This window comes from Brassica napus, chromosome A3 (genome assembly GCF_020379485.1).
Source record: "Brassica napus cultivar Da-Ae chromosome A3, Da-Ae, whole genome shotgun sequence".
NCBI lineage: Eukaryota > Viridiplantae > Streptophyta > Magnoliopsida > Brassicales > Brassicaceae > Brassica > Brassica napus.
In genome coordinates this window covers 1,714,189-1,739,875 of record NC_063436.1, presented here as the reverse complement: position 1 = coordinate 1,739,875, position 25,687 = coordinate 1,714,189, and the positions used below count along the sequence as shown (strand labels likewise).

General features: G+C 36.8%; 6 protein-coding genes and 1 non-coding gene across 7 annotated transcripts; 1 reads left to right on the top strand and 6 right to left on the bottom strand.

The window, feature by feature from the left end:
- Positions 1-3,979: 3,979 nt before the first annotated feature.
- On the bottom strand, positions 3,980-7,716 carry LOC106430449 (probable inactive receptor kinase At5g10020). Its single transcript, XM_013871243.3, has 3 exons — positions 6,665-7,716; positions 4,848-6,440; positions 3,980-4,775 (listed from the first exon to the last, which is right to left on the bottom strand). The coding sequence occupies exons 1-3, from the start codon at positions 7,593-7,595 to the stop codon at positions 4,195-4,197; spliced, it is 3,105 nt and encodes a 1,034-aa protein (XP_013726697.2). The 5' UTR covers positions 7,596-7,716; the 3' UTR covers positions 3,980-4,194.
- Positions 7,717-11,199: 3,483 nt separating this feature from the next.
- Positions 11,200-14,759, bottom strand: LOC106430466 (protein HEAT INTOLERANT 4-like). Its single transcript, XM_013871255.3, has 14 exons — positions 14,253-14,759; positions 13,856-13,894; positions 13,709-13,762; positions 13,550-13,613; positions 13,283-13,341; positions 13,048-13,172; positions 12,854-12,913; positions 12,549-12,607; positions 12,332-12,408; positions 12,182-12,220; positions 11,982-12,044; positions 11,793-11,840; positions 11,582-11,710; positions 11,200-11,477 (listed from the first exon to the last, which is right to left on the bottom strand). Exons 1-14 carry the CDS (start codon positions 14,640-14,642, stop codon positions 11,430-11,432), a joined length of 1,254 nt encoding a protein of 417 aa, XP_013726709.2. The 5' UTR covers positions 14,643-14,759; the 3' UTR covers positions 11,200-11,429.
- LOC125593141 (elicitor peptide 4-like) lies at positions 14,758-16,115 on the bottom strand. Its single transcript, XM_048769302.1, has 2 exons — positions 15,937-16,115; positions 14,758-15,426 (listed from the first exon to the last, which is right to left on the bottom strand). Exons 1-2 carry the CDS (start codon positions 16,069-16,071, stop codon positions 15,298-15,300), a joined length of 264 nt encoding a protein of 87 aa, XP_048625259.1. The 5' UTR covers positions 16,072-16,115; the 3' UTR covers positions 14,758-15,297.
- Positions 16,116-17,639: 1,524 nt separating this feature from the next.
- On the bottom strand, positions 17,640-19,813 carry LOC106441418. The gene has a single exon (XM_048769288.1). The coding sequence runs from the start codon at positions 19,407-19,409 to the stop codon at positions 18,807-18,809; it is 603 nt and encodes a 200-aa protein (XP_048625245.1). The 5' UTR covers positions 19,410-19,813; the 3' UTR covers positions 17,640-18,806.
- TRNAL-AAG lies at positions 18,487-18,567 on the bottom strand. Its single transcript has one exon. It is a non-coding gene; the product is annotated as a tRNA-Leu (tRNA).
- Positions 19,814-20,020: 207 nt separating the features above from the next.
- On the bottom strand, positions 20,021-21,467 carry LOC106430480 (DNA-directed RNA polymerase II subunit 4). The gene is made up of 6 exons (XM_013871273.3): positions 21,266-21,467; positions 21,003-21,111; positions 20,754-20,831; positions 20,517-20,550; positions 20,349-20,417; positions 20,021-20,249 (listed from the first exon to the last, which is right to left on the bottom strand). The coding sequence occupies exons 1-6, from the start codon at positions 21,450-21,452 to the stop codon at positions 20,172-20,174; spliced, it is 555 nt and encodes a 184-aa protein (XP_013726727.2). The 5' UTR covers positions 21,453-21,467; the 3' UTR covers positions 20,021-20,171.
- An 86-nt stretch (positions 21,468-21,553) lies between these two features.
- LOC106430489 (26S proteasome non-ATPase regulatory subunit 12 homolog A-like) lies at positions 21,554-24,820 on the top strand. Its single transcript, XM_013871281.3, has 11 exons — positions 21,554-21,733; positions 21,820-22,014; positions 22,753-22,860; positions 22,955-23,059; positions 23,133-23,189; positions 23,282-23,478; positions 23,568-23,667; positions 23,757-23,869; positions 23,967-24,120; positions 24,205-24,282; positions 24,376-24,820. The coding sequence occupies exons 1-11, from the start codon at positions 21,731-21,733 to the stop codon at positions 24,592-24,594; spliced, it is 1,329 nt and encodes a 442-aa protein (XP_013726735.2). The 5' UTR covers positions 21,554-21,730; the 3' UTR covers positions 24,595-24,820.
- The last annotated feature ends 867 nt before the right edge of the window (positions 24,821-25,687 follow it).

The following is a 25,687-nucleotide window of genomic DNA, read 5'->3' as shown; positions in this document are numbered from 1 at the left end:
GAATCACCTAGCCCAAACACTGCAAAGCGAACTCGTTGCAACCAAGAGTTTCCCAAGTTTCTTTGAAGAAGAAACCTCCAAAATTCCTTCAGTGATTTAAAAAAAAAAGACAAGGAACAAACAATAAGGTACACAAAAAACTGCATTATTGGTAGTGAAAATTGACAACGAACCTTAAAAGAATCTGGAGAGTCTCCTTGCCCTGTAGTGGATACAACAAAAATAATAGCGTTCTTTGGAGAAAAGAATATGGCAACTTTTTGAATAAGAATTAAGTTATAAAAGAAAATACTTTTATATGTTTACTCGAAATTCAATCAATAGAACTGCTCAAATCTAAGAGCTTATTACAACAATCATCGGTTGTAATTGATCAAACAGAGGAATTGTCACGGTTTCCTTGGTATTAAAATCTGAAGCAAACAATCTTCAGAACAGAGTAAGAAATCAAATTGATTCACAACAACATCTCACATACCGAGTCGAATTCGTCGTTGGAGACGATAGACGCAGGACAGCCTCGGCGTTCAGCTTCACGGCTAATACCCTCTGCAGCATCAAGAGCGTTTCCGGTCTGAGAAGCATATAGTGAACATTTCTTCAATCACCGGAACAGGATTGAAAAATCTGAACGGCCCAAAGAGAGATAAAGGTAGAAGAAATTGACCTTTGAGATGAACAGAGAGTGGGGGAGGGTGATAGATATGGAGTTGGAACGATGAGATGATGAAAAGGGAAGACGTGAAAGAAGCTCGCTTTAGGGTCAATTATCTGATGAAAAATCTAGTAGATTTAATATAAAACTGCTTCCTTTTTCTGGGCTTCAGAAGCTTTTTCACGAAGAAGAAGAAGGGGTCGGGCTCTGCCCTTAACGTTTTCTCTCTGCCTTTCGCTTTGAGATAATTGCTTTTTGCGAAAAATTAAGAGAAACCCGTTGAATGATAGGGGAGGCTAAAAGTTGGAGAAGCATCCACTGTCCCTGGAGTCAAAGATTAACGGAGAAGGAGAAGTGGAAGAGGCAAAGCACGGTAACAATGAATCCCTAAAAAAAAATTTGAAGCCCATTATGGTTACAGATCGCAGCTCACCCGACAAAAGGAAGAAAAAATAAAAAGAAAACTAAAGGTGGGACCCACAAAGTGCACACGTGGACACCTTAAGGAGCCTTGAAGGTGTAATAGAAAAAAAATTAAAAGGAAGCCAGGGGGATTCAAACCCGTACACTCAAGCTTTACTATGAGCAGGTTATACCACTGGGCCAAGTAGACTTTAGTTGTTATAGCCAGGGCGACGTAAGTCTTATACGAAAATAAATTTGGCCCCTTTAAAAAGTGCTGACGTGTCACCTCAGGAGGAGAGAAACTCCCTCATTATATTATAGACTAGGGCCGGCGTCCGCGCTGCGCGCGGATTACATGTTTAATAAAAATCAGGTGAATTAAAATTGTGTGTTTTTTGGTTTCTGAAAGGATAAGTTAAGTTTTGTTTTTTTATACAGGGGAGAAGTTCGAAACGGTGATCATTTTTTTTTAAAAACAACTGTAAGTATGAATAATAAATAGTTTTGAGGAATTCGATATTTGAATGAGAAAATAATCTTTGTGTGTGACAATTTAATTGACGTAGGAAGTGGTAACGTAAATGTTTTAAAAGTTGACTGGTGGTGTTTGCTATGAGGCTTAAGATAGCAGTTTATTCCTCTTTTGGAAGCGTTGAATGATATCAATTTCGTTGTTAAAGTAGAAGCGCGTTCCAGGTGTTGCTGTGAGTGATAGTTTTTCTGAAAAAGGCAAATATTTGTTAGCATTTAGTTTTTTGTAAAGTTTATGTTTAGTTTATTACCTTCATGTATCCGTGGAATGATACTTGTGATGATTACGACTTGTTTTTTCCTTGTTGATATGCGATTTAACTCCCTGAAATTAGATGCCTCCTTGTCCCATAAAGTTAGACGTACCAATTTCGATCTACAAATAATTATTGTATTAGATTTTGTTTAGTTGTAAACCAATTATTACTTAATAAAAAGTTTGTACCTGTCTAAACGTAATCCAATGATGATTTTTGAATCTGTGTAGTGGTTATATAAATCACTTCCTTGGATGAGGCAAATGCGGCCAACAACATCTGTAGGAATAATTTGGTTGTTTGGAAAAAAATTAGGATTTATTTTTGTGTGAGAGAGTTTTTGTTTTTTTTTTACCTGGTAGGAAGTTGGTTTCACTTGCTAAGCTGATCAACTGGGTGTAGCGTTGTGGCCGGAATATGTATGAAGGAATCGGTGCAATGTTTTCTTGAATCAGTGTAATAGTTGTTGTTTCTTTGATATTGATTATGTATGGTTGATCGGTAAGCCTGTAACGTTGGTTATTGGGGAGGAGATTAAAATATCTAATGTGATAAATTTTCCCTTCTTCGAAGCGTTGGTACATTGTGTCAGACGTAGAAATAGGTACCTTCCCCTCTATTTTTTGTTCCTGTTTAGTGGTTAGAAGCAATCATTTGAAATATAGTTGGAATAATTAAAAATATGAATTTTAGACAAACCTGGATGTCAAGACATATGAAAGTTGTCCCTAGGAAAGCATCTTTATTTTTGTGATTTGTGATGGGCCAGACCCTAAGGATCCTAACGATTATTGGATGAGGTTCGAGAGTGTTGTCCTAATTGCTTTGATCTTGTGGTGCATGTGCTACATAGATAAGAATGAGAATTAGTATTTTTTTGGCAATTTTGTTTAAATTTTTTTTTTGAAGTGAACATAGTTAGGGTGTGTTTTTTTTAAGTATTGTCATGGTTTTTTTTAAAGTTTAAGTAGGCCGGGCCATAATTATAGGTGGTAGTAGTAAATTTGTTGGGTGGGTTTGATAGTAGAATTTAGTTTTTTATAGAAATTTACAGGGACTGTGTGTGAAATGAGGGGGTTTTGTTATCTTGGGCGTACTATTTTAAGATCAAAGGGAACTTAGGCGGTTTGCACATTGTTATAGAAAACAGTTGAAATAAAAAATTGTCTGAAATAATAGAAAATGCAAAAGAAAATAGTTTGACAGTTGAAATAAGTAATGGGATGGGCTGGAAAATTTTTTAATCTGGCCCAACAGCAAAGAGACGGAGACAGCAATTTCGTGAGCGAAACCGGTTAACGGGCTGGGCTGCAATTACGATTTGTTGGTCTGGGTTATCAGTGACGTGGCAGAATGAATGGCTGAGAATATTTTGCCTATGTGGCATCCTTTATAACATCCAAAATTAGTAGCTTTTATATAGTGGGATTCTTTTTTTTCTGTAGAAAATAACAAAGTAAAATTATTTTTCATTATTTTTGAAGAGTAACAATCAATTTTTTAATTTTTTTTTTCATTTCTTTTTTATTTGTTCCTAGTATTCCTCGAAAGTGTTTTAAGTCAATGCTATGGAAATGTAAGCTGCCTCAAGTTTGACGGCGTTTTATTGGATCATTCACTTATATGCATTGTGAATACTCTTTAATACAGTTTATGTTTAAATCAGAGATTTTATCTTTCTGTGGCTAGGTTTTATTATCTCATTTTGATCCTTTGACTTGATCAACAAGTACTGGATGTATGTAATCTGAGGCAGTTCATGTCAACAGGCGGACTATGCTGTATCTAAGGTATGGAGAAAATGCAACGTACATTATTAGTAAAGACTAAAGAGTAGCAGCCGGGAGACTCGGTGAAGGGAAGTTATATTCCTCAAATAACTTGTGCCCTGGAGAGATTGGAGGTTTTGGCCCAGCTTTGTAAACTAATAAGAAATTATTAGAACAAGAACTATATCTTGAGTTGTGTTCTTAAACTGTTGTTTTTGTTGTACGCTGATCATCGGATCTTAACTACAAGACAAACGGCTAAAATATAGTTGCAGAGACATTGCAAAATATAAGCTTGTAGCTTACAAAATCTAGTCCATATCTTGAAATAAATTTCAGAAACATCAATAACCAAACTCAAATGTTGTGTCAGAAAAAATGGGATTAGTTTTTCATCTACCTTTACAAGGAAGGGAAAATTAATCAACAAAATAGGAATAAGAAATGTAAGAACACCTGAGAATTTGAATCATCTGATCAAACTACTAAAAACACAAAACCAGAAAGAAGAAGAAAAAATGGGATGATGGGATGAATAGAGATATCCATTGAGATATACAGAGAAAATAAATAAATCTCAAGGAGAAGAAATTGAGGTAAGCTGATCAAGAACCTGTCTGATGTTAGGCCTTTCATTTACAGAGACAATGCACATGATTGCAACAGCAAGTGCATCATCCATTGCCTTTGAGAACTCTTCTCCACCTGCAATGTCTCTATCTATGCAATCCATTCTCCTACCTTCTTGATCACATAACCTCACCCAATCTGTCAGATCAACGGCTCCTGATTGGCCAGAGATTATGTCACCCGCGCTACGTCTAGTCAAAAGCTCCAAAAGAATCACTCCAAACGCATAGACATCTGACTTGAGCGTTGGAACGGGTTTGGAAGCTGAGGTAAGTTCAGGAGCAGAGTAGCCGAGTGCACTCATGTTCAGTATCTGTTCCGCTACACCAGATGAGCTCATCAGACGGTGAATACAGTAATCTGTTATCCGCACAGTGTTCTCAGGACTTGTGAGGATTATGTTTGTTGGCTTTAAGTTCCCATGCGGCATTGCTCTATCATGTAGGTAAAGAAGACACTGCGCCACTTCAACCGCGACTTTTAGCCTTCGAGTGAAAGACATCGGTGAATACCTCCGAGGAGTAGTCTCTGCAGAGAAATGAGATTACATTTAGCTCAAACAAGATCTTACAGTAAGGTGTAATAATAAGAGCTTCTTACCGTATAGATGCATGGCCAAGCTTTCTCCTCCCATGTAATCAGAGAGGAGAAGCCTCTCTTGTTCTCTGGGACCCCAATAGTAAGCTCGCAGCGGGACAATGTTCGGATGTTTCAAAGAGCCGATTTTTTTAGCTTCCTTGTGGAAATCCTTCTTATGCCTCACGAGTCCAACTCTCAGCCACTTCACGGTCAACATATGCCCATCGTCCAGCGTTGCTTTGTACAGCGTTCCGTGGCTGCTTCTACCTAGAACTTCCGCAGGAGCTCTGGATAGCTCTTCCGCTGTGAGTTTCAGTGAAAGATCTAAAAAGAAGAGCTCTCCAGCCAACCTATCGGGTGAGTAAACATCTAACATCACAGGCTGGTCGCTAAAACGAGGCGAGGAGGATAGTGGGGAGCTTCCTGAAGAAGACCTCCGTCCAGATGTGGTGGGGGGTAAACCCTGCTCAGATATCTCGGGTTCCGGTTCGGGTATTCCGGATAAGGACCTTGAATTTGCTGTGAGCAAGTGAGCGTTTGAGAAGCTCAAAGATGAAGAATGTTGTCCAGTATTTGAGCCGAAGTTGAGAAAAGAGGGACGAGAAGAGCGTCCAGACTTGGCGTCCCTAGTCGAGTCTTGATCAGCAAACTCATTCCTCCCATGAAAGTTCTTGAGCTGTGTTCGATGATACGCAAACAAGACAAAGAGAACCATAACAGCAACTGCAAGCGAAGCAACGATAACAGCGATCATTATGCTACGCTTCGAACGACGTTCTTTCTCAGGCACACCCGTTGGCGTTCCACCTGGGAGAATCAGCTTAGAGTTACCAGGATAAAACGACGAACGCGGGTAACTTCTCAAACCTTCTGGAACTACGCCTGATAAGTCGTTATAAGACACATTAAACCTCACCATTTGTGAAGGAAGCTTGTCAGGAAGCTGACCGTTGAAACCGTTGTTTGACAAGTCAAGATACTCAAGACCACTAAGCTTGTTGAGATCGATTGGAACTTCCCCAGAGAGCTTATTGTTAGCGAGATTCAGCACCTTAATCTTTTCCATTGTACCTATCTCCCCAGGCAACACACCTGTCAACGAATTGGTCGAGAGATCAAGCGACTCCATCTGAGGATAAAAAGTTAAAGCCAGAAGCTCACTAGCACCTGAGCCACGAAAAGGAATTGCCCCTTCCAAGTTATTCATTGAAAGATTCAAACTTCTCAAACTCCCAAAAGTGAAGAACGTTTGTGGAATGGATCCGCTGAACTTATTCGAGCTGAGATCAATCACAGAGAACTGAGAAACCCCAGAAGCATCCCACAGTGAAGGCAAGCTACCGGAGACAGAGTTGTTCCTAATATTCAACACGGTTAATCTCGAAAACACTGAAGTGAAGTTAGGCAAGGCTCCTGACAAACTGTTCGAGCTCAGATCAAGAAACTCCGGAGTAGCTTCCCATTTTCCAACAACGGACACGTCACCCGAGAACGTGTTCCCGCTAAGATCTATAACTAAACAACTCTTCAAACTCGATGGAAGCTCGCCAGATAGACCGTTGGAGGAAAGATTCAACAAAGTTAAAGTAGTTGAATTGATTTCACTAATTGATCCTGCACTTACATAAAGAAAAACACCATAAATGCACAGAAGGTTCAGAGCATATAACTCAAATGCTAGTCAAATCAATGCTCAAACACTCCTGTTTATTTTTGTTTCGTTTTACAATATTCTCCTGTTTATTTTTCTAAGAAATATCCATTTTCTTTAATTACATAAACCTAAACTATAATTAAAATGAAAAAAGTATAAAACAAGTTGTAATTTTCAATTTCACCTGTAAAGCCGTTTCTACTGAGATCCAACTCCTGCAAGGGAATCGAACTCTGCAGCAACTCTCCAGGCACCGCACCGAAGAGCTGGTTACGCGCCAACCTCAAGATCTTCAAATTAGGCTGCGATCCAAACCTAGGCAGCTCGCCGTTGATCTCGTTGTTCTCAAGATCAAGAACCTCGAGATTCTTGAACAAACCGATGGAATCGCCGCTGAAGAATCCTCCGTTTAGTTCATTGTGGCTCAGATTCAAGTGACGGAGAGTGTTGGAGATGCTGGACACGGTTAGAGGCAAGCCGCCATTGAAGCGGTTAGAGCTCAAGTCAACGAACTCAACGTTCTTCAGCTCGGCGAAGATCTCGGTGACGTCTCCGTAGACATCGTTTCCGTGCAAATCGAGAGATCGTAACTGCTGGAGGTTCCCGAACCCGCCCGGGAACCCGCCGGAGAATTTGTTGGCGGAGAGGTTGAGGTAGTTCAACCCCCAGAGAGCCGAGATCCGATCCGGGATAGGTCCGTAGAATCCGTTATCCGACAGATCCAAGTGCTGGAGGGAGGTGATTTTACCCAAGGAAGGGACGACCCGACCCGAGAAGCGGTTACCGGATAGGGTTAAGTTACGGAGAGAGGGGAGAGAGGCGAGCGTGTGGAATTTGAGCTCCCCGGATAAACCGAGCCGGTCGAGATTAATTGAGGTTACTGAACCGGTTTCCGGGTCGCAGGAGATTCCGGGCCAGTCGTCGAGGCAGGTTGTGGGGTCGGTGAGGGAGTCTGGCGCGGCCCATTGGATGCGGTTGTTGGAGGATTCGTCGCGGATGCCTTTGCGGAACTCGAGGAGAGATTGGAGCTCGTCGTTGGTTACGGCGTTGGCGTTGAGGAAGAGGAGGAGGAGAGTGGTGAAGGTGAGAGCGAGAGTTGGATGATGATGACTCATTTGGCCCCCGAGAATCTAGAGGTTCATTAGAAGGACTGTAACTCGAAACCCTAGAATCTGGAAACTGAGAGAGAGAGAGAGAGAGAGAGAGAGAGAGAGAGAGAGAGAGAGTGTGCAGAGGTTTTCAAGAAAATCGAATTTTTTAAAGTTTATATTTATTTTATTTTTTTATGGTTTGGTCTTTCTTTCCAAGCGCAATTATAGCAAAAACAGATTTCTTTACATTTTTTAATCTGTCAATTATCAATAATTAACTGTTTCCAGTTAAATTTGCACATATTTTAAAATTATTTTTACTAGGGCCGGCGTCCGCGCTGCGCGCGGATTACATGTTTAATAAAAATCAGGTGAATTAAAATTGTGTGTTTTTTGGTTTCTGAAATGATAAGTTAAGTTTTGTTTTTTTATACAGGGGAGAAGTTCGAAACGGTGATCATTTTTTTTTAAAAAACAACTGTAAGTATGAATAATAAATAGTTTTGAGGAATTCGATATTTGAATGAGAAAATAATCTTTGTGTGTGACAATTTAATTGATGTAGGAAGTGGTAACGTAAATGTTTTAAAAGTTGACTGGTGGTGTTTGCTATGAGGCTTAGGATAGCAGTTTATTCCTCTTTTGGAAGCGTTGAATGATATCAATTTCGTTGTTAAAGTAGAAGCGCGTTCCAGGTGTTGCTGTGAGTGATAGTTTTTCTGAAAAAGACAAATATTTGTTAGCATTTAGTTTTTGTAAAGTTTATGTTTAGTTTATTACCTTCATGTATCCGTGGAATGATACTTGTGATGATTACGACTTGTTTTTTCCTTGTTGATATGCGATTTAACTCTCTGAAATTAGATGCCTCCTTGTCCCATAAAGTTAGACGTACCAATTTCGATCTACAAATAATTATTGTATTAGATTTTGTTTAGTTGTAAACCAATTATTACTTAATAAAAAGTTTGTACCTGTCTAAACGTAATCCAATGATGATTTTTGAATCTGTGTAGTGGTTATATAAATCACTTCCTTGGATGAGGCAAATGCGGCCAACAACATCTGTAGGAATAATTTGGTTGTTTGGAAAAAAAAATTAGGATTTATTTTTGTGTGAGAGAGTTTTTGTTTTTTTTTACCTGGTAGGAAATTGGTTTCACTTGCTAAGCTGATCAACTGGGTGTAGCGTTGTGGCCGGAATATGTATGAAGGAATCGGTGCAATGTTTTCTTGAATCAGTGTAATAGTTGTTGTTTCTTTGATATTGATTATGTATGGTTGATCGGTAAGCCTGTAACGTTGGTTATTGGGGAGGAGATTAAAATATCTAATGTGATAAATTTTTCCTTCTTCGAAGCGTTGGTACATTGGGTCAGACGTAGAAATAGGTACCTTCCCCTCCATTTTTTGTTCGTGTTTAGTGGTTAGAAGCAATCATTTGAAATATAGTTGGAATAATTAAAAATATGAATTTTAGACAAACCTGGATGTCAAGACATATGAAAGTTGTCCCTAGGAAAGCATCTTTATTTTTGTGATTTGTGATGGGCCAGACCCTAAGGATCCTAACGATTATTGGATGAGGTTCGAGGGTGTTGTCCTAATTGCTTTGATCTTGTGGTGCATGTGCTACATAGATAAGAATGAGAATTAGTATTTTTTTGGCAATTTTGTTTAAATTTTTTTTTTTGAAGTGAACATAGTTAGGGTGTGTTTTTTTTAAGTATTGTCATGGTTTTTTTTAAAGTTTAAGTAGGTCGGGCCATAATTATAGGTGGTAGTAGTAAATTTGTTGGGTGGGTTTGATAGTAGAATTTAGTTTTTTATAGAAATTTACAGGGACTGTGTGTGAAATGAGGGGGTTTTGTTATCTTGGGCGTACTATTTTAAGATCAAAGGGAACTTAGGCGGTTTGCACATTGTTATAGAAAACAGTTGAAATAAAAAATTGTCTGAAATAATAGAAAATGCAAAAGAAAATAGTTTGAAAGTTGAAATAAGTAATGGGATGGGCTGAAAAAATTTTTAATCTGGCCCAACAGCAAAGAGACGGAGACAGCAATTTCGTGAGCGAAACCGGTTAACGGGCTGGGCTGCAATTACGATTTGTTGGTCTGGGTTACCAGTGACGTGGCAGAATGAATGGCTGAGAATATTTTGCCTATGTGGCATCCTTTATAACATCCAAAATTAGTAGCTTTTATATAGTGGGATGAGTATTCTTATTAAATTATTTGAACTGGCTAAAAGTTTCTCATTAGATTTTACGTACTGCGTGCCTTTTATTTGTCCAGATTAAATTTTGATTTATAAATTTCGCTTGACTAAAAAGAAATTACAATTGTATTTCACTATTTAAATTTCAGTTAGATTGCACGTTTAAATCTCTTCTCGAATCATAAAATTAATTTTGTGTGCTTTATTGCCTAGTTTAGTAGTCTTTCTTTGACTTGGTTTCCGAATTTGGTAGACATGACACACTGAATGTTACACTAATTGCGTCAAGTCGTTATCACTTATAACTACGAATAATCTTTGTTATGATTTATATAGTTTACGAAACATACTCTACTATATATTTTGACTAATATATTGAGACGATCCCTGTGATGATTCAAACTTCCGGATAAAAGTATACCAAAAAAATGTTTTGTTAAAAATATGGTAAAATAAATATTGTAGAAGTAAAAGAATGAGAGTAGAGAGGGAAGGAAAAAAAATCCGTTAAATATTAGCGGCAAATAATATGATTAGTTTGAAGATAAGTAGAAAACAGACTGGAAAAAGACAATGGCATGTCGTTGAGTGTGTGTGTCTCTCTCTCTTTTTCTTTTCTTAAGAAAATTCGCACCAACCTTCTTCACATGCACTCCATACGTGACAGAGAGAGTACAAGTGTGTAACGCCGTTCTAAAACGGGACGGTGAGACAAGAACGTGGTGTGTCATTATACAATTCTTGTGTACCAACATGTTACTCTTTTGTCTATTCACATATATTATCAAATGAATTAGCTATATAAACATCATTTTACTTTGTTTTTCTTTAATCAATTAAGTAGCAAAACATTTATCAAAAGTATTTAAAATCTTGAGTAAATTAGCTAAATATACTAACAAAGGTGGGATATCATTGAATGGGGGGAAAATGGTAATGTTGGGGGGAAGAAAATTGGAGGGATATAGGGTATGAAGTGCAAATAGGGAAAAAGTGGTGTGTAGGGAGTACAAATTCTCTAAAATCTTTAACCTTTTTGAGTAAAATACCTTGTACTTAGGATTCCACCCAAATTAATAAATTTTATAATAAAAAAGTTCATTAGTGATTAGAATAAAATCAATAAATATGAACATAAAATCTTGAGGGGTCAATTCATTTGGTCATTTTTAGAATGTCATTTTCTCTATTCATAAAATGAAAGATGCCAAAGCTATTCTTCCTTGTTTGTATATACATTTATATGCTTCCTAATACCATCAGGTCCACCAAAATAACACCTATTTGTTATTGTCGATATTTGACAAGTACCTGGAAAACCATTAAAACACTCTGATCTCTTACCATATATACTAATATAATATTCTATAATAATAATAATAATAATAATAATAATTTGAGAATGCCATTGCAAACTAAGAAAGTAGAATTATAAATAGCCGTCTCAAAATTTCCACCTAAAATAATTATTCCTGTGACGCTTCAAAGATAGAATACACTCATAGATGAACAAAAATACACTTCGTCGTTCAAACTTGGCTTTTTAACTACAAATAAAGCTCAAAGAGTTTCTGAGAGCACCTGTAATTTAAATCTAAGTTCGATTTCTGCTGAAGCTGCCAAGAAAACTATTCTGGATCAAAGGACTTGATCAGCCTTTCCATAGTATCGGTTGATGAATGGCGACTGCAAAAAGGGTAAAACAAGCAAACAAGACTTTCATATAACTAACTGAAAACCGGATTAAACTAACTGAAGAAGGCTGGTTTTTTCTTTTCTTTTGTTCTTACCTTGACTCCAGAGACGTCTGGTGTTTCTGATGAAGGCAGAGGGTAGAATTTGTAGAACTTCATGCTTTGAAAGGCTTGCTTAGTATCTTCGCTCATTTCTTCTATTGCCTTCCTTCGAGCATCTTTGGCCTACAAGGATGATACCGTAAGCTAACAGTTTCACTAAATGGAGCTCAGATATATCATTCATCTTGGTTGGGTTAAGCTTTACCTCTCGGTTAGCTTTCTTTGCAGCTCGAACTTGCACTTTGACATATTCCTGAGAAAATACAAATCAAAAGAACTTAGAAAAATCATCAACCGGCATGAACTGACTAAGTATCATGTTTTGTTTTAAAAATCATCAACCGGCATCAAAAGAATTTAGGCATGAACATTTGGGTTATGCAGCTCCACTTACCTTGAACTTATCCTTTTGATCTGCAGGTAAGGCTTCCTCTTCGATCAGCTTATCAACAAATTCCTGAGATAGGAGCACAAAAAGCCATACAGTGAATGACAGAACACACGAGGAAGGAGCAGTGAGAAGATGAAAACGTCGTGGACCAAATGAAGAAGTAATTCTCAAGTTTCATCGTTGAATAAAAGCCAAAGGAATACCTCAAGTTCGTCAAACTCCCAGTCAAACTCACATACAACCTGCACAAACAGAACATCAAAGCTCGACTATTAAAAAAAAAAACAAAACAATGAGCCCCTTCCTAGCCGTTTTATGTAGACTACCACTTCATTACATGCCAATAGACTTACCGGCGGTTCACAGGGGAACATTATCTGGACCTCAGTACTCTGTTCAAGTTCATCTTCCTTAAATGGCTGGTAGAAATCTATAAAGCAAAAAGAAAAAAGAGATTAGATTTTGTTGCCGCTTACCACACATAAATAAAATTTATAGCCTGCCATGTAAAATAAATGGTTTTCAATCTGCAGATTTTAACAAGTATTGGTAGAGAGGAATATAACTCACAAGGAAGGCAATACTCGTACTTCTTAACGAGATCTTCCTTCATATGTCTCAGAGCAGCTCTACAGATAACATAAAGTAAAATTTAGTCCACCAAAAACCCATACATAAAATTCTGCACCCTACCAACAAATTACTAGGCAGAAATTAGGGAACAAATGATGCAACGCTAATAAAGTAACATTAATCATGTTCTAATTTCAATTTATAATGTAACTCTAAATCCATTCACAGCAAACATATCGATATTTTTAACTTCTAGTCATCTGATACTGAGTGAGAATAGAAGACAAACACATGTTATTTACCTCCTCCGCGTACAGCCCAAGACAAAAATTTGAAAGTTCATCCTATCAACTTGTCTAGCTCTGCAGGAAGAACAAATAAAAGGTAATTAGCAAATGCTGGTGGACATCAGAAGCAAGAATAGCAGGAGACGTGATCTGCGTTTCTCTTCTCATTGTTCTAGCCCATCCAACCAAATGTGTTCAGATGCAAGTACCTGTTCTCAAGCGGAATGTAAGGAAGCCAGTCCATTTTCATCGTCTTCATTGGAATGATTTCCTCCACTTCCCTCTGAACCGACGTGATTCCTATCTTATCAGAAGGTGGAAAGGGTGATTCAACCTGCAAATATAGAATGGGGAAATTTTACAATGAGAAATGGTATCTGACACTGAATCCAGAGAGCGACTATAACAAGGAACCGTTGATAGAGGTTTCAAACAAAAACTTACAGCAACAACTGCTGGGACATGGAGAATCTTGTTTGCACCTTTGAAGGGGACTAACTGGGCTGTAACGATCAAAAGAAGAAAAAAATCAAGAGAAACTAGAAGCAAATATTATAGAAAGAAACAGAGACCATACTCCACTGTCTGATAGAAACTTTCCACAAAATAAAAAGAACCACAACTGCTTACTATTTTTAAACAGGATTAAACAGCTCCAACTATCAATAATCAAAACAAGAAGAAAAAAAGAGGGCAAGAGAAACAGCTTACGTTCTGTACAGCCGAAAAGAAAGACTTTCTTCCCAAAGAGGAATCCACCTTCCTCCAATGCTTCCTAACATACAGATGAAGAAACATAAATAACCCTCAAGAACTTGTGAACGCAACAGCAAAAACCAAAAAATGGACAATGTAACCAAATCAACTTACTTCAAGGTGTTTGAAATCCCAATTATATTCATAAAGTGCATCCAACTGGTCCCACTGCCACCACAAGTTAACAGCCATAAGCAAAGAATATCAATGGAGAAAGTAACTCCACCAATTTAGAAGCCAAATTCTTCGAAACAATATTACCTCAGTTCCCACGGGAAATGCAGCCTTCCACAAACCCTCCTGGGAAAAAGAAACACAAAACAAGCACACATGTAAATCTAGAAAACAACGCATTTTATTAGAAATTATAGTACCATTCCATAAAATTGTTTTCCCATCCCACCAGTACCTAAAGCTCGAAGTGACATACCATATATGGCTTACAAATTGTAATAGACATGATAAACCCACCATACCATTCTTAAACTCCATCTAAATAGTTACTTTCTTTGCAACCAAGAGCTCTTATAATCTCCAAACTATATGTAAGTGAAAGAGACGCCTACCCAAAAAAATCAACAAACAAACAGCACAAAGCCCCAGAGTGCATATAATCCAAGTGATGAATCTTAACCACATACTACTATAAGATCATTACCAGATTACGCTCGTCCTCGAAGTACTCAGGCTCTTCATGTGGTTTGGTCACTCGTACTTTCTTAGCTCTCGGAGGCGGTTTCTTCTCGTCCTTCGCATCAACTTCCTTCTTCGTGGCCCTCTTTCGCTTGCCACCACGAGGACGACCAGGTTTCTTCTTATCCTCATCAACTTCCTCGGCCTTGACGTCGTCTTGTTGCTGAGAAGGAGAATCGTCTTTCACCTCGGTTATCTCCGGTTTAGCTTCCGCTTCCGCGTTAGGATGCTGACTCTCCTCCTGCGTGGAAGCCTCGAGAGACTCGGCAACCACCTCATCGTTCTGACTCTCGTCAGCAGCAGGGCCTTTGCGACCTGCTTTTGAAGCTCCCTTTCTCTTCGCTCCTTTCTTCATTGCTTAATAGTAAGAGACCCTAGTGCTTCGGCGATGAAGAGAGGCAGAGAGAGAGAGAGAGAGGTAGGGGATCTATGGCGGTGGTTCTGGATTTTCGAATTTCAGAAACGCTTCAATTTTTTAATTTATTTATTTATTTATTTGTCTGTTTCAGCTTCGAAACAACGCAGAGGAAATAGGGTTTTTGATTTTTCTTCCCCGAATTAAAAAAAAAAAGGCGCCGGTTTGTGAAACTGAATATTGAAGCCCAGTGTTATTCTCTTGTTAACAGGCTTTTTAATGGGCCTCTATATTAAGGACTAATTACATGCCTTTGGTTGAACCGGACACTGCTAAACGATCGAGATGATATTGATGCAAATCGACAATAATATGGCATGGGAGTGTGACTCAGACCCGGTCAATATCGGTTAGACTACTCTAGTGGTTGTGCGATGCCGTGAGGATTTCAATCTCCTCTTCATCAAGGCAATGAGCCTAACAGATTATAGATGCAATTTGTTTATTCACATTGTTTTATTTATTTATTTATTTATTATGTTTTATGAAATAAATAGGACTCTGGAGAACTTACAATCTTCAAGAATTACCACTAAAACATATCCTTACACTTATTAGAAGAAAATGTAAATAATTTATCCGTAAATTATTATACTTAGCGAGGCTTCTTGTTGATCCTTCCCGGCTTGCCGGAACTGTCTCTCGGCTTCTGCTGCAGCTTCTTTGGTGGTTTCCTCGGAAGTCCCCTCGACGTCACTTGCACAATTTCAACTTCTTCCTCCTCCTGATATGATAGTTTGTTTTTTTTTTAAATTAGACTTCTTACGTCTTTGTTTTATATAAATAAGTTAATGGGGGTTAATGGGGGTGATATGTCAGCTGCACTACGTCTGAAGATAAGTCTTCGTAAACCTACTACATCTTATTGAATTTCAATATTTATTAATGAATTAATTTTAAATTCATTCTTTTTATAGACCACCAAAAACTCATTTAGATCTACAACTTTAGTTTAATAGCAAAGTAGTTCAACATGTCAAATGAGACAAATACTACCTCTAGCAACTACCTCTAGCAGCGTGCCACTAAACATTTAAATATTAATGAAAGTTACAAGTAGAAAATCGTTATCAGTTCACTTGTGTTGAAAATGTCATTGTTTTGAGTATGATAATTTGGTCTATACGATCTATAAAGCGAATGATTGGAAGTAGGAATCTCATGTTCAAATAAGACGAGATCTAAAATCACACCAACCTTTATATTCATCTGAAAATATAATTAGAGTACTTACCAGACAAGCTGTATGGTGAGAAGGAGAACGACCGAAAAGCTTGAGTACGAGAGATCGGAGAGTTTGGTGAATGAACTTAAAAGGGATCCAGAGATAATAAGAAACTCCATCTTCTCTTCTTCCCTCTCTCTCCATCTTTTTTTTTCTATTGAGCTAAGTGAGAGAATGACTGACTTGAGTCCCCTTTAAAATATATATAGAGGCAAAATGGTAGATGACGTTTACCAAAAAATGGTAGATGACCATGTTAATCTAAGATTAGTCTTATAATTACAGCTCACTTGGCGCGTCTTTTCGTAACTTTGCATGTTCTTCTGTAGAAAATGTTAATTATTTATTTACGTATACTGCCTTGTAATCCATTGTTATTTACTCAATGTGACTTATCGGTTTTAAAATTACGGGAAAATATATTTCTTATCGTTTTTGTTCAGCAACGAGTACTGTAACACTCGTTTAATGTCAAAAACAATATTTTCATTTTTCAACGACGCACCCGTCCCCAATAAAAGAATAGACACTCTCCACATTATTTTCAACAAGTTCAGATTTATATTTCAAAACGAGTGGGTGTTTTTCCTATAAAAATATTTTTTTTTGACTCAATCAGCAAATAGAGACAGGGCAGGCGTATCAATTGGTCCTCGTCATTTCACACCGCTTTTGAATCACTACGTGGAACTTCCCGAATAACGGGTGTAAAACATGTTTTTTTTTAATCGGCAAAACAACTAAAAACATTACTGTTGTTGTTTTTTTCTTGCTAAAAGATTTGACTGACACTGACGAGAGAATCTCCGACTGTTCAAATAAATAACATTACCAGGAGGAGATCTTACACATAGTGGCTTCGAATGGGTGACGCAGATCAAAAAATACAGATCAAACAAAAATGCAGATCAAGCAGAACAAATGCAGATCATGCAGAACAAATGCAGATCAAACCGAACAAATGCAGATCAAGATAATTTAATAATTATTATAATTTAATACATGTTGATTTTTAATGAAAATTAAATATCCAAATTAAATATAACTATTATAAATAAGTAATAAATATAATGTTAAAAATAACAATAACTATAGTAAAATTGTCCATTATATGAAAATTCATCACAATTACAAAAATTATAGTGAGTATTCTTATTTTATTTTTATTTTTTGTATCTTTACTCGATTTTCGGTTATTTTTTACCTTTTGAACCATAGAATTAATTAGGCATGAGCATAAAAACCAAGAACCGAAAACCAAACCGGAACGAAACAAAAAAAACGAACCCGAAACCAAAGTTAAAAAATAACCGAATGATTCTTATATTTTTGTACCCGAAAAAACGAAACCGAATTAGAACCAAATAGAGAACCGAACGGGTACTTGAATATCCGAAATACAATTTCTATACCTAAATATATTAATTATATTTAGTATTAGAAATACCAAATATTCTAAACATACTACTTATACACCAATATTAATTATTAATATAATATTATTAATAAAAAAATTATGTTTATTTATTTAATTTTTAATTTATATGACAGTTATAAACTTTTTTGAAGGTTATATTAAAACTTTTAAAAGAATATTTTGTTTATTTATTTAATGAACTAATTAAAAATACTCCTTGAGTTTTTGAATTCTTTTAATTGATGTAAAGACAACTTGAAAATATAAAATTTGATTAGACACAAGATAATTATCATTTTTTATTTTTAATAAAAAATGTCTACTACTATAACGTAAGAATGAAAAATACTAGATTTCACTACTAAGAGAACAATTAATTTGTTAAATAAATAAAGTGCAATAATGAAAAGTATTTATAATCAATGATTAAAAAGAAACTCAAGCCCTTATTGGTCCTCTGCATCTCGCCAGCACCATTTCCCTTAAAATCTGCAGGACAAGAAATCAAAGAACAAAACCAATCTGCATGCAGGGGAGTTTTTATTTTTTTTACTTTATTCAGTTCTGCATTTTAAACATGAATGGGTAATTAATACAGTTCTATCTGCAAATTAAATAGCCTGCATTAAATCTGCATTTGTTCTGGATCACATTCACAGCCAGTATTTAACGAAGAAGATACTGCAGGGATGAATATAAAAGAGATGCATGGATAAGAATAAACTAATCTTTGTCTTCATTCTCTCTCCATCTCTTGCTCTTTCTTCTAATAGAGTTGAAGTCACTAATGATTCTTGGTCAACTTTCAGCTAGCGTTAGTTACTATGAATGTATAGTTATTCTGTTTGTCTAACAGTTTGCATGTTTCCCGTATTGTAATTCTACATGTGATATAGATATATCGAACCCATCAAAATTATACTACATGTTACAGGTTCATAACTTCATTATGGTACTGAAACAAACGAATTTGAAAACATCTGATAGAAGAAAAAAATTCATAATTGCTTTGATTGATATCGCAGGTCTTGGGTAGAGCGGAAATTATCGGGAGCTTGATATCATGCATCCAGAGTCCATGAAAAGGCTGATCGTAGAAGGCCCAAATATGAGTTCTTAAACATTAAAAAAATCAAAATAACTGTTGACAGTGGGATTTGAACCCACGCCCTTTCGGACCAGAACCTTAATCTGGCGCCTTAGACCAACTCGGCCATATCAACTTGTTATGCAAGTTGTAGGAGTAAAATTTAGTACCAATCGACTAACCATAAATAAAAGGATGGTTCAATGTTAATGGTTAACTAAAGAATTGTGGACTTGCCCCAGCCTAATTTTAACTGAATTATTTTATTGGATCAAATAATTTCTTTAACAATACAAAATAACTTAAAACATTACATGGTACCAACAGGAAAAAATCATGCATAACATTTTCTTGGGGTCACATTTCATGCAGACATCAAACAGGGAAAGACCGGTTTTGCATCAGCGAACCAAACTCCAAACCACCATAGTTCCAGTTTCCTGTGATATGATTACTCATAACCGGTCTTTGACTAGACAATAAAACCGGAGGATTTCTCCACTTCGGAACAGGACCGGCTATGAACAATGACTCAACCAACGATCCAACTTCACTAACAGCTTGCAAAAACTTACCGTATTCCGGCAGCGTTCCTCCTATCATCTCCAGCACAACGGTTTCATAATCTCTCGTACTCTCAACACCAACACGGCTCTGATTTGAACGGAAGCTGAGATCAAGTGGAGTTGAATCAACATTTAGGTTAGAGACGAGATCCGACGGCGACAGAGACAAGAACCGCGACGGAGAGTCGCCGGGGAAGTGATTGTAGTTACAGCTCTGATGACATGTAGTTTGATCAGTGGCTTCGGGGTAATAAGTGATCATTTGCTGCTGTTCAGACAACAGTACAGCGTTATAGAGTTCCCTTAGTTGAGAGAGTTCAGCAAGTGAATGTTTCAGATGTTCTCTTGCTTCGTCTCTTTCTTGGATAGCAAGTCTCCACAGTTGATAAATCTCCAGACTTTCTTGGTACATTTTTTAAAAATATTTCTTGAGAAAAATACTCTGCACAAAGTAAAATAGATACATTTTTAGTGATGATTATTTTTTTTTATAACAATTTTTAGTGATGATTAAACAATGGCTTGTTCTGTTTGATTGTTCAAAAGTATATACTAACAGAAACACTTACCTTCAGAATCAAAGATAGTTCACGCCAAGCCATCCATGAGTTTCATCTCTTTGTGAAAAATGTGAATCGGAAACGACGGAGGAGGTTTGATAAATGTGATAATTCTTTTATAGGAGCTAAAGTGTATAGTGATACTAATTAACTAGAGTTTATCCATTAAATTTTGTAGGGTTTTTCTACTTTAATGCCCTAACCAGTGATGGAAAGAAAACTTGTTCTTTTTGAGCTTGTGATCACTGGAGAAGATCCTAATGATTTACTTACTTCATATATTATGATTACACATTCTAATTAGGGTAATATAATATTTATGTTGAAGTCTCAAGATCTATTGATTCTGTGCTCTTTATCAATAAAATAGTTACCTTAAGCTTGCGAGTTTTTAAACTGGAGATTATTTTTCTTCATATTTTTACTGATTAAATTTACGAATTAATTACATCGAAAACTTAGATAAGCCAATTGTAAACCACATTCATTTAACACGATGATGTCATTGCAGAGATTCTGAGCATAAAAGCTTTGTAATTTTAGACATGAAAACTAACTCTCAGACAGCATCAGCTAGACATGTTTATAAACTTAGATCTTGAGAGCTTTCTGCACTACTCGAATCTCTTGACAAGGGAGAGATCATTGAGCATCTTCTCAATTGCTTCATCACTATGAGCTCTTCCTTTTGTCTACACAAAACAGAAGCTTACATCATTTGCAAAAAAAATAGGAAGGCTATTTGTTCTTTCTAGGAATAAAGAAGGTTGAATGTTTTTAAAAAAAATTACCTTGAGAGAAGGAACCATTGCCACTGCTTCTTCAGCAGTTTCAGGACATAGATTGCCAAGAACACAAAGCTGTTCAATAACGACCAAACCAAAGGCTTAACCCTCTGTCTAAACAACTTAGCTGATGACAAAAAAAAAATCCAATCTCAAACGTTTTGAACATCTTACCTCAAACTCAGTGAGTTGATGTCTGCTCAAGATTCTGTGAAACTTGAGTTAAGGTAAAACATGCTACAGTAAAAATCATACTGCCTAAAACTAATTAAGTGAACCAGTGACTTTAAACTCTCTCATTCGTTCAGTGCTAATAAAAGCAGAATCAATGCATTCTCATAAAGATGCAAACATGTCAAAGCAACCATTGGTTATAAACTATTAAATCAACTAAATTCAAAAAGAGGATACTCTCGAACTTGTCTAACAGCATCAGGATTCTTGTAGCGGCTAAACCGCTTCACATACTGCAAGGACTTCTCAAACACCCTGCAAGGAGAAAACACACAAGTCAATCACACAATAAAGTATTGATTTTTTTCCCCACATATAATGAAATTGGCATAAACACTACTAGTACCAACAGCTCCTGTATCTCTTGATTGCTAATTGAGAATGAATATCTACAAAGCACAACAAAACTTTTTAAAAAGACTTAACTGAGAAACTTGGTTCATGGGATCCTCGGAGACTTGCTGAAGCTGTTCATACTTGTGCTCAAGGATCAAAGACACTTCACAGTTCATTAAGCACTTTGCCTTCAAAAACTCTAATTTTCCAAAAACAAACGAAAACCCATCAATTTTTAAGGCCAAATTGAAAAAGGGTAAAAGCTCAATCGTGTTGGACTAAGATCAATTCGAACGAAAAGAAGAAAAAACCCTAATTTTGAATGGAGAAGGGAATAGAGAGAGGTAAGGTACCGTCTCCGATCTTGAGTTCGGCGGCGTTCTCTTCTTCTTCTCCAGACATGGCAGAAGGAAATCGAATCCTGAGCTTCTCTTTCTCTTCTCTTCTCTCCTTTTCTAACAACGGAGCCGAAGTGAAGAGAAATTTATTAAGCCAACGCAGAGAAGTAGAACAGTTATAAAAGTTAAGGCAAGAAGACATAATTTGAAATTAAATAAATAATAACTTGTTCCTAAGCCCACAAGCCCACTAAACCAATTGCTAGGAAGCTTAAAACAATCAGTTAACAGCCCATTAGTGGCCCATTATAGAAAAAAATTGGATTATCGAAGAATCTGAGCTTTCTTGTTCAAGGGGTTGGCAACTCCATACCATAAGCTCTCTTCTCTATCGCCGATTCCTTTCTCCAAGTTTCTCAGTTCCGTCGCCGGAGTTTCAACAACTACACTTGCTTTCACCTGATTTGTTGTGCTTTAGAGATGGCGAGTTTTCGACTCCTCGGATCTGTTTTTTTTTTTCTTTTCTTCCTAATTTCGAATCTCATTCGATTTATAGTGTGGATTTTTAGGGAGAGAGCGGGAACCTAGAGGCGTCGGTGGATCGGCTTCTGAACGAAGAGAAGCAGATGAGACTCGCCGAGAATGTGGCCGGTACAAGGAAAGCCGCTACTGAGATTCTCCAGCTCTGTTTCGAAGCCAAGGACTGGAAACTCCTCAACGAGCAGATTCTCAATCTCTCCAAGAAACGTGGTCAGCTCAAACAGGTACTTCGATTTATTAGTTTGACTTGAGAATTACATAGGCACAGTGTTTGGTAAACACGGGCATGAACTCAAAGTTTAGGAGTTGCTTAATTCAAACTTTATTACAGTGTTTGAAACTTTGAATTTGTGTCGTTTTGTCTGTTTTCACTGTTAATGTCAGGAGGATTCGGCATTTGTGTTTAATTCAATTTACTACAGTTGTTTGAGTTGTGTCGTTGTGTTGTTGGAGATACTGATGGTTACATGTGCTTCAGTTTATTACAAAACATTGGTTCTAGTTTCAGTGTCTTGTCTTATTAACTTCATCTCCAATTTTAACGTTTCCATCTTCCAGAATTTTATTGAAATTTAATTAATGATAGGAAGTGATAAGTGATAAAGGGCATAATCTCAAAGTTAAGGAAAATTCGCCATTTATTATGTTCAATTCAAACTTTATTACAGTGTTTGAAACTTTGAAATTGTATCGTTTGTTTGTCCGTTTTCGCTGTTAATGTCAGGAGGATACGGCATTTGTGTTTAATTCAACTTACTACAGTGTTTGAGTTGTGTCGTTGTGTTGTTGGAGATACTGATGGTTATACATGCTTCAGTTTATTTCTAAACGTTTGTTCTAGTTTCAGTGTCTTGTGTTATTAACTTCATCTCCAATTTTAACGTTTTCATCTTCCAGAATTTTATTGAAATTTAATTAATGATACAAAGTGATAAATGATAAGTGAATATTTTTGTTTGCAGGCTGTGCAATCCATGGTGCAGCAAGCTATGCAGTATATTGATCAGACTCCAGATATAGAAACTAAGATCGAGCTTATCAAGACGTTGAACAATGTGTCTGCGGGGAAGGTGCGGAGCTCAGAAACTAATGCTATTTGTTATCTCCATTATATCTTAATCGTTTTGTGTAATTGTTTGCATTTGAACTTCGCATGTGTATCAGATATATGTTGAGATTGAAAGGGCTCGCCTGACAAGGAGGCTTGCTAAGATTAAGGAAGAACAGGGTCAGATTGCTGAGGCTGCAGATCTTATGCAAGAAGTCGCTGTAAGCTTATCCGCATTTTGCTACTTAATCCTCTGGAAGTCCTCTAGTTAATCCTTGTGGTGATGAATAACAGGTGGAGACATTTGGCGCCATGGCAAAAACTGAGAAAATTGCATTTATCCTTGAACAAGTAAGGCCTTTTGCTATATTGATGTTGTGATTTAATAATATCGACTGGTGTTTTCATTGGTGGCGCTAATTGTTTTTGGGTGAATTTTAAAGGTCCGCTTGTGCTTGGATCGTCAAGACTATGTCCGTGCACAAATCTTATCGAGGAAGATCAACCCTAGAGTATTTGACGCGGATACGAAAAAAGATAAGAAGAAGCCTAAGGAAGGTGAGAACATTGTAGAGGAGGCTCCTGCTGATATACCATCTTTGCTGGAGCTCAAGAGAATTTACTATGAGCTCATGATCAGGTATGGTCTTCTTGCACTTCTCTAAATTCTGCTGTTCTTGATTTGTGTTCTGATGTACAATTTTAATAATTTAATACTCAACAATGTAGGTATTATTCTCATAACAATGAGTACCTCGAAATCTGCCGTAGCTACAAGGCAATATATGACATCCCTTCTGTAAAAGAAACCCCAGAGCAGTGGATTCCCGTAAGCGTCAAGCATTGATTCTGTGTTTAGTATAATATACATTCTATGGTTAGTCTGAGAATAACGTCTCTTTGTTCTTCAAACAATAGGTCCTGAGGAAGATCTGCTGGTTCTTGGTCTTGGCACCTCATGATCCAATGCAATCAAGCTTGCTCAATGCAACGTTGGAGGATAAGAATTTATCAGAGATTCCTGATTTCAAGTACTTTTCTTTCTCCATAAATTTTGAATTTCATTTACCGTTTGCTTCTATGGCTTCTGAGTAGTGTGTCTTGTGTGTTTTATTTTATTGGTTGCAGGATGCTTCTGAAACAGGTAGTGACAATGGAGGTTATTCAATGGACAGCTCTCTGGAACAAATACAAGGATGAGTTTGAGAAAGAAAAAAGCCTGATTGGAGGCTCTTTGGGTGACAAGGCTGGTGAAGATCTGAAGCTGAGAATCATTGAACATGTAAGTCTCTCCTTGAGAATCATTGTTGTTGGCTACGTCAGTCGCTGTCATTAATTTTTTTGATTTTCTCTTTGTAATCTGCAGAATATTCTCGTTGTCTCAAAGTACTACTCCAGGATAACGTTGAGGAGACTTGCAGAGCTTTTATGCCTAAGCATTGAGGTAATTGATCTTGTTCTCTCTGGTTGTATCATGCGCTTCTTACTTCTTAAGCTCGTTATACAAATTGTGATTGGTTGTGGAATAATTTCTCAGGAGGCGGAGAAGTATCTCTCAGAGATGGTAGTGTCGAAAGCACTGATTGCGAAAATAGACAGACCATCAGGAGTCGTGTGTTTCCAGATCGCAAAGGACAGCAACGAGATTCTCAACTCGTGGGCAGTGAATTTGGAGAAGCTCTTGGATCTTGTTGAGAAGAGTTGCCACCAGATTCACAAGGAAACCATGGTCCACAAAGCCGTACTAAGATCTTGAACATGTGCTCTTCATGAAACTTTTCAGGATCTTCGCTGAGTTTATTACCAACTTTGTGTTGAAAAAACTCGAAACAGCTGTTTCATTGACAAGATGTTTAATGTAGTATGGTTTTGTACACTAGTGGAGTTTTTGCCACTTGGTTTATCAGCCATTTGTTTTTTTCAGATTATCGTTGCTGAAAAAACTGATTGCGAAAGAAATAGAAAAAAATTAGTTTATGGTTTCTAAAATTTAGAAAATTTAGTTTACGCTCTTTATTCATTTTTTTTCTTATGTTTTGCTGAAATGAATAATATTTTTGTATTGCTGCCTCCACATGAATACAAAGCCAAAAGCGAAGGCGTGAACTGGAGGCAAGCCAGGTCTCTCTGTCTTTGGTAGACTTTCTTGTCGGAAAACCTTTTCTTATCCTGTTTTCGTTGGTTGTAGCTTTCACATATGAATTGATCTTACAAAGTAATTTATTTTATTTTGATGAAGTGTTAGCTGCTTTCTTGCAATTCTAAAATTGACCTGACGTTCTTAACCTTTTTTTTTTTATTCAAGAAATGAATGTTGAGGTTTACAAAGTATATATTAACAAAAAATAAAACTTCTAAACTTAGTTTTACTGACAAAAAAAGGAAGTACGTAAAACAATTGATACCATATGATAGCGATTATTAGTATATGAATTTGAAGAATCTGAAAATAGAAACCGAGCCAATACTGGAACATAAGGAAGAACCCGAAGACAGTGAACAACACAACGACACGAAGGCGTTCTTAAACTATGATGATATGGACAAGATACTTCAACCAACGTTCTATATATTTACTAGCTTTTTTTGAAAAGTTGAAACAACTTGGCTGTGCGAGCGCACATATTACCACGAGTGGCATATACAACACAAACGTAATTGTCAATACATATATTTGTTTTTTATATTATGTAAACCTCGTCGACTACATTCCAGAATTAGTATTTCTTGTTATTACGATTATGGGACAACTGATAAAAACTTATAAAGGTACAAAATAGTTGGTAGAGTATCAACTGTGCAATATAAAACCCCAACACGCTTATTATTATTACTAACAAAGACTTCTA

Coding starts and splice junctions, on each gene's coding strand:
- LOC125593141 (XM_048769302.1), bottom strand. CDS start 16,071: ATGGAGAGAGAGGGAAGAAGAGAAGATGGAGTTTCTTATTATCTCTGG. Junction 15,427..15,936: donor CTCACCATACAGCTTGTCTG/GTAAGTACTCTA, acceptor CTATCATATCAG/GAGGAGGAAGAAGTTGAAAT.
- LOC106430480 (XM_013871273.3), bottom strand. CDS start 21,452: ATGTCTTCTTGCCTTAACTTTTATAACTGTTCTACTTCTCTGCGTTGG. Junction 20,551..20,753: donor GCTGTTAGACAAGTTCGAGA/GTATCCTCTTTT, acceptor CAAGTTTCACAG/AATCTTGAGCAGACATCAAC. Junction 20,418..20,516: donor ATCAACTCACTGAGTTTGAG/GTAAGATGTTCA, acceptor GTTATTGAACAG/CTTTGTGTTCTTGGCAATCT.
- LOC106430489 (XM_013871281.3), top strand. Junction 23,060..23,132: donor ATCTTATGCAAGAAGTCGCT/GTAAGCTTATCC, acceptor GATGAATAACAG/GTGGAGACATTTGGCGCCAT. Junction 23,190..23,281: donor TTGCATTTATCCTTGAACAA/GTAAGGCCTTTT, acceptor TGAATTTTAAAG/GTCCGCTTGTGCTTGGATCG.
- LOC106430449 (XM_013871243.3), bottom strand. CDS start 7,595: ATGAGTCATCATCATCCAACTCTCGCTCTCACCTTCACCACTCTCCTC. Junction 6,441..6,664: donor CAGTAGAAACGGCTTTACAG/GTGAAATTGAAA, acceptor ATGTAAGTGCAG/GATCAATTAGTGAAATCAAT. Junction 4,776..4,847: donor CTTGGCCATGCATCTATACG/GTAAGAAGCTCT, acceptor ATTTCTCTGCAG/AGACTACTCCTCGGAGGTAT.
- LOC106441418 (XM_048769288.1), bottom strand. CDS start 19,409: ATGTACCAAGAAAGTCTGGAGATTTATCAACTGTGGAGACTTGCTATC.
- LOC106430466 (XM_013871255.3), bottom strand. CDS start 14,642: ATGAAGAAAGGAGCGAAGAGAAAGGGAGCTTCAAAAGCAGGTCGCAAA. Junction 13,763..13,855: donor CATTTCCCGTGGGAACTGAG/GTAATATTGTTT, acceptor TTGTGGTGGCAG/TGGGACCAGTTGGATGCACT. Junction 13,342..13,549: donor TCTTTTCGGCTGTACAGAAC/GTAAGCTGTTTC, acceptor TGATCGTTACAG/CCCAGTTAGTCCCCTTCAAA.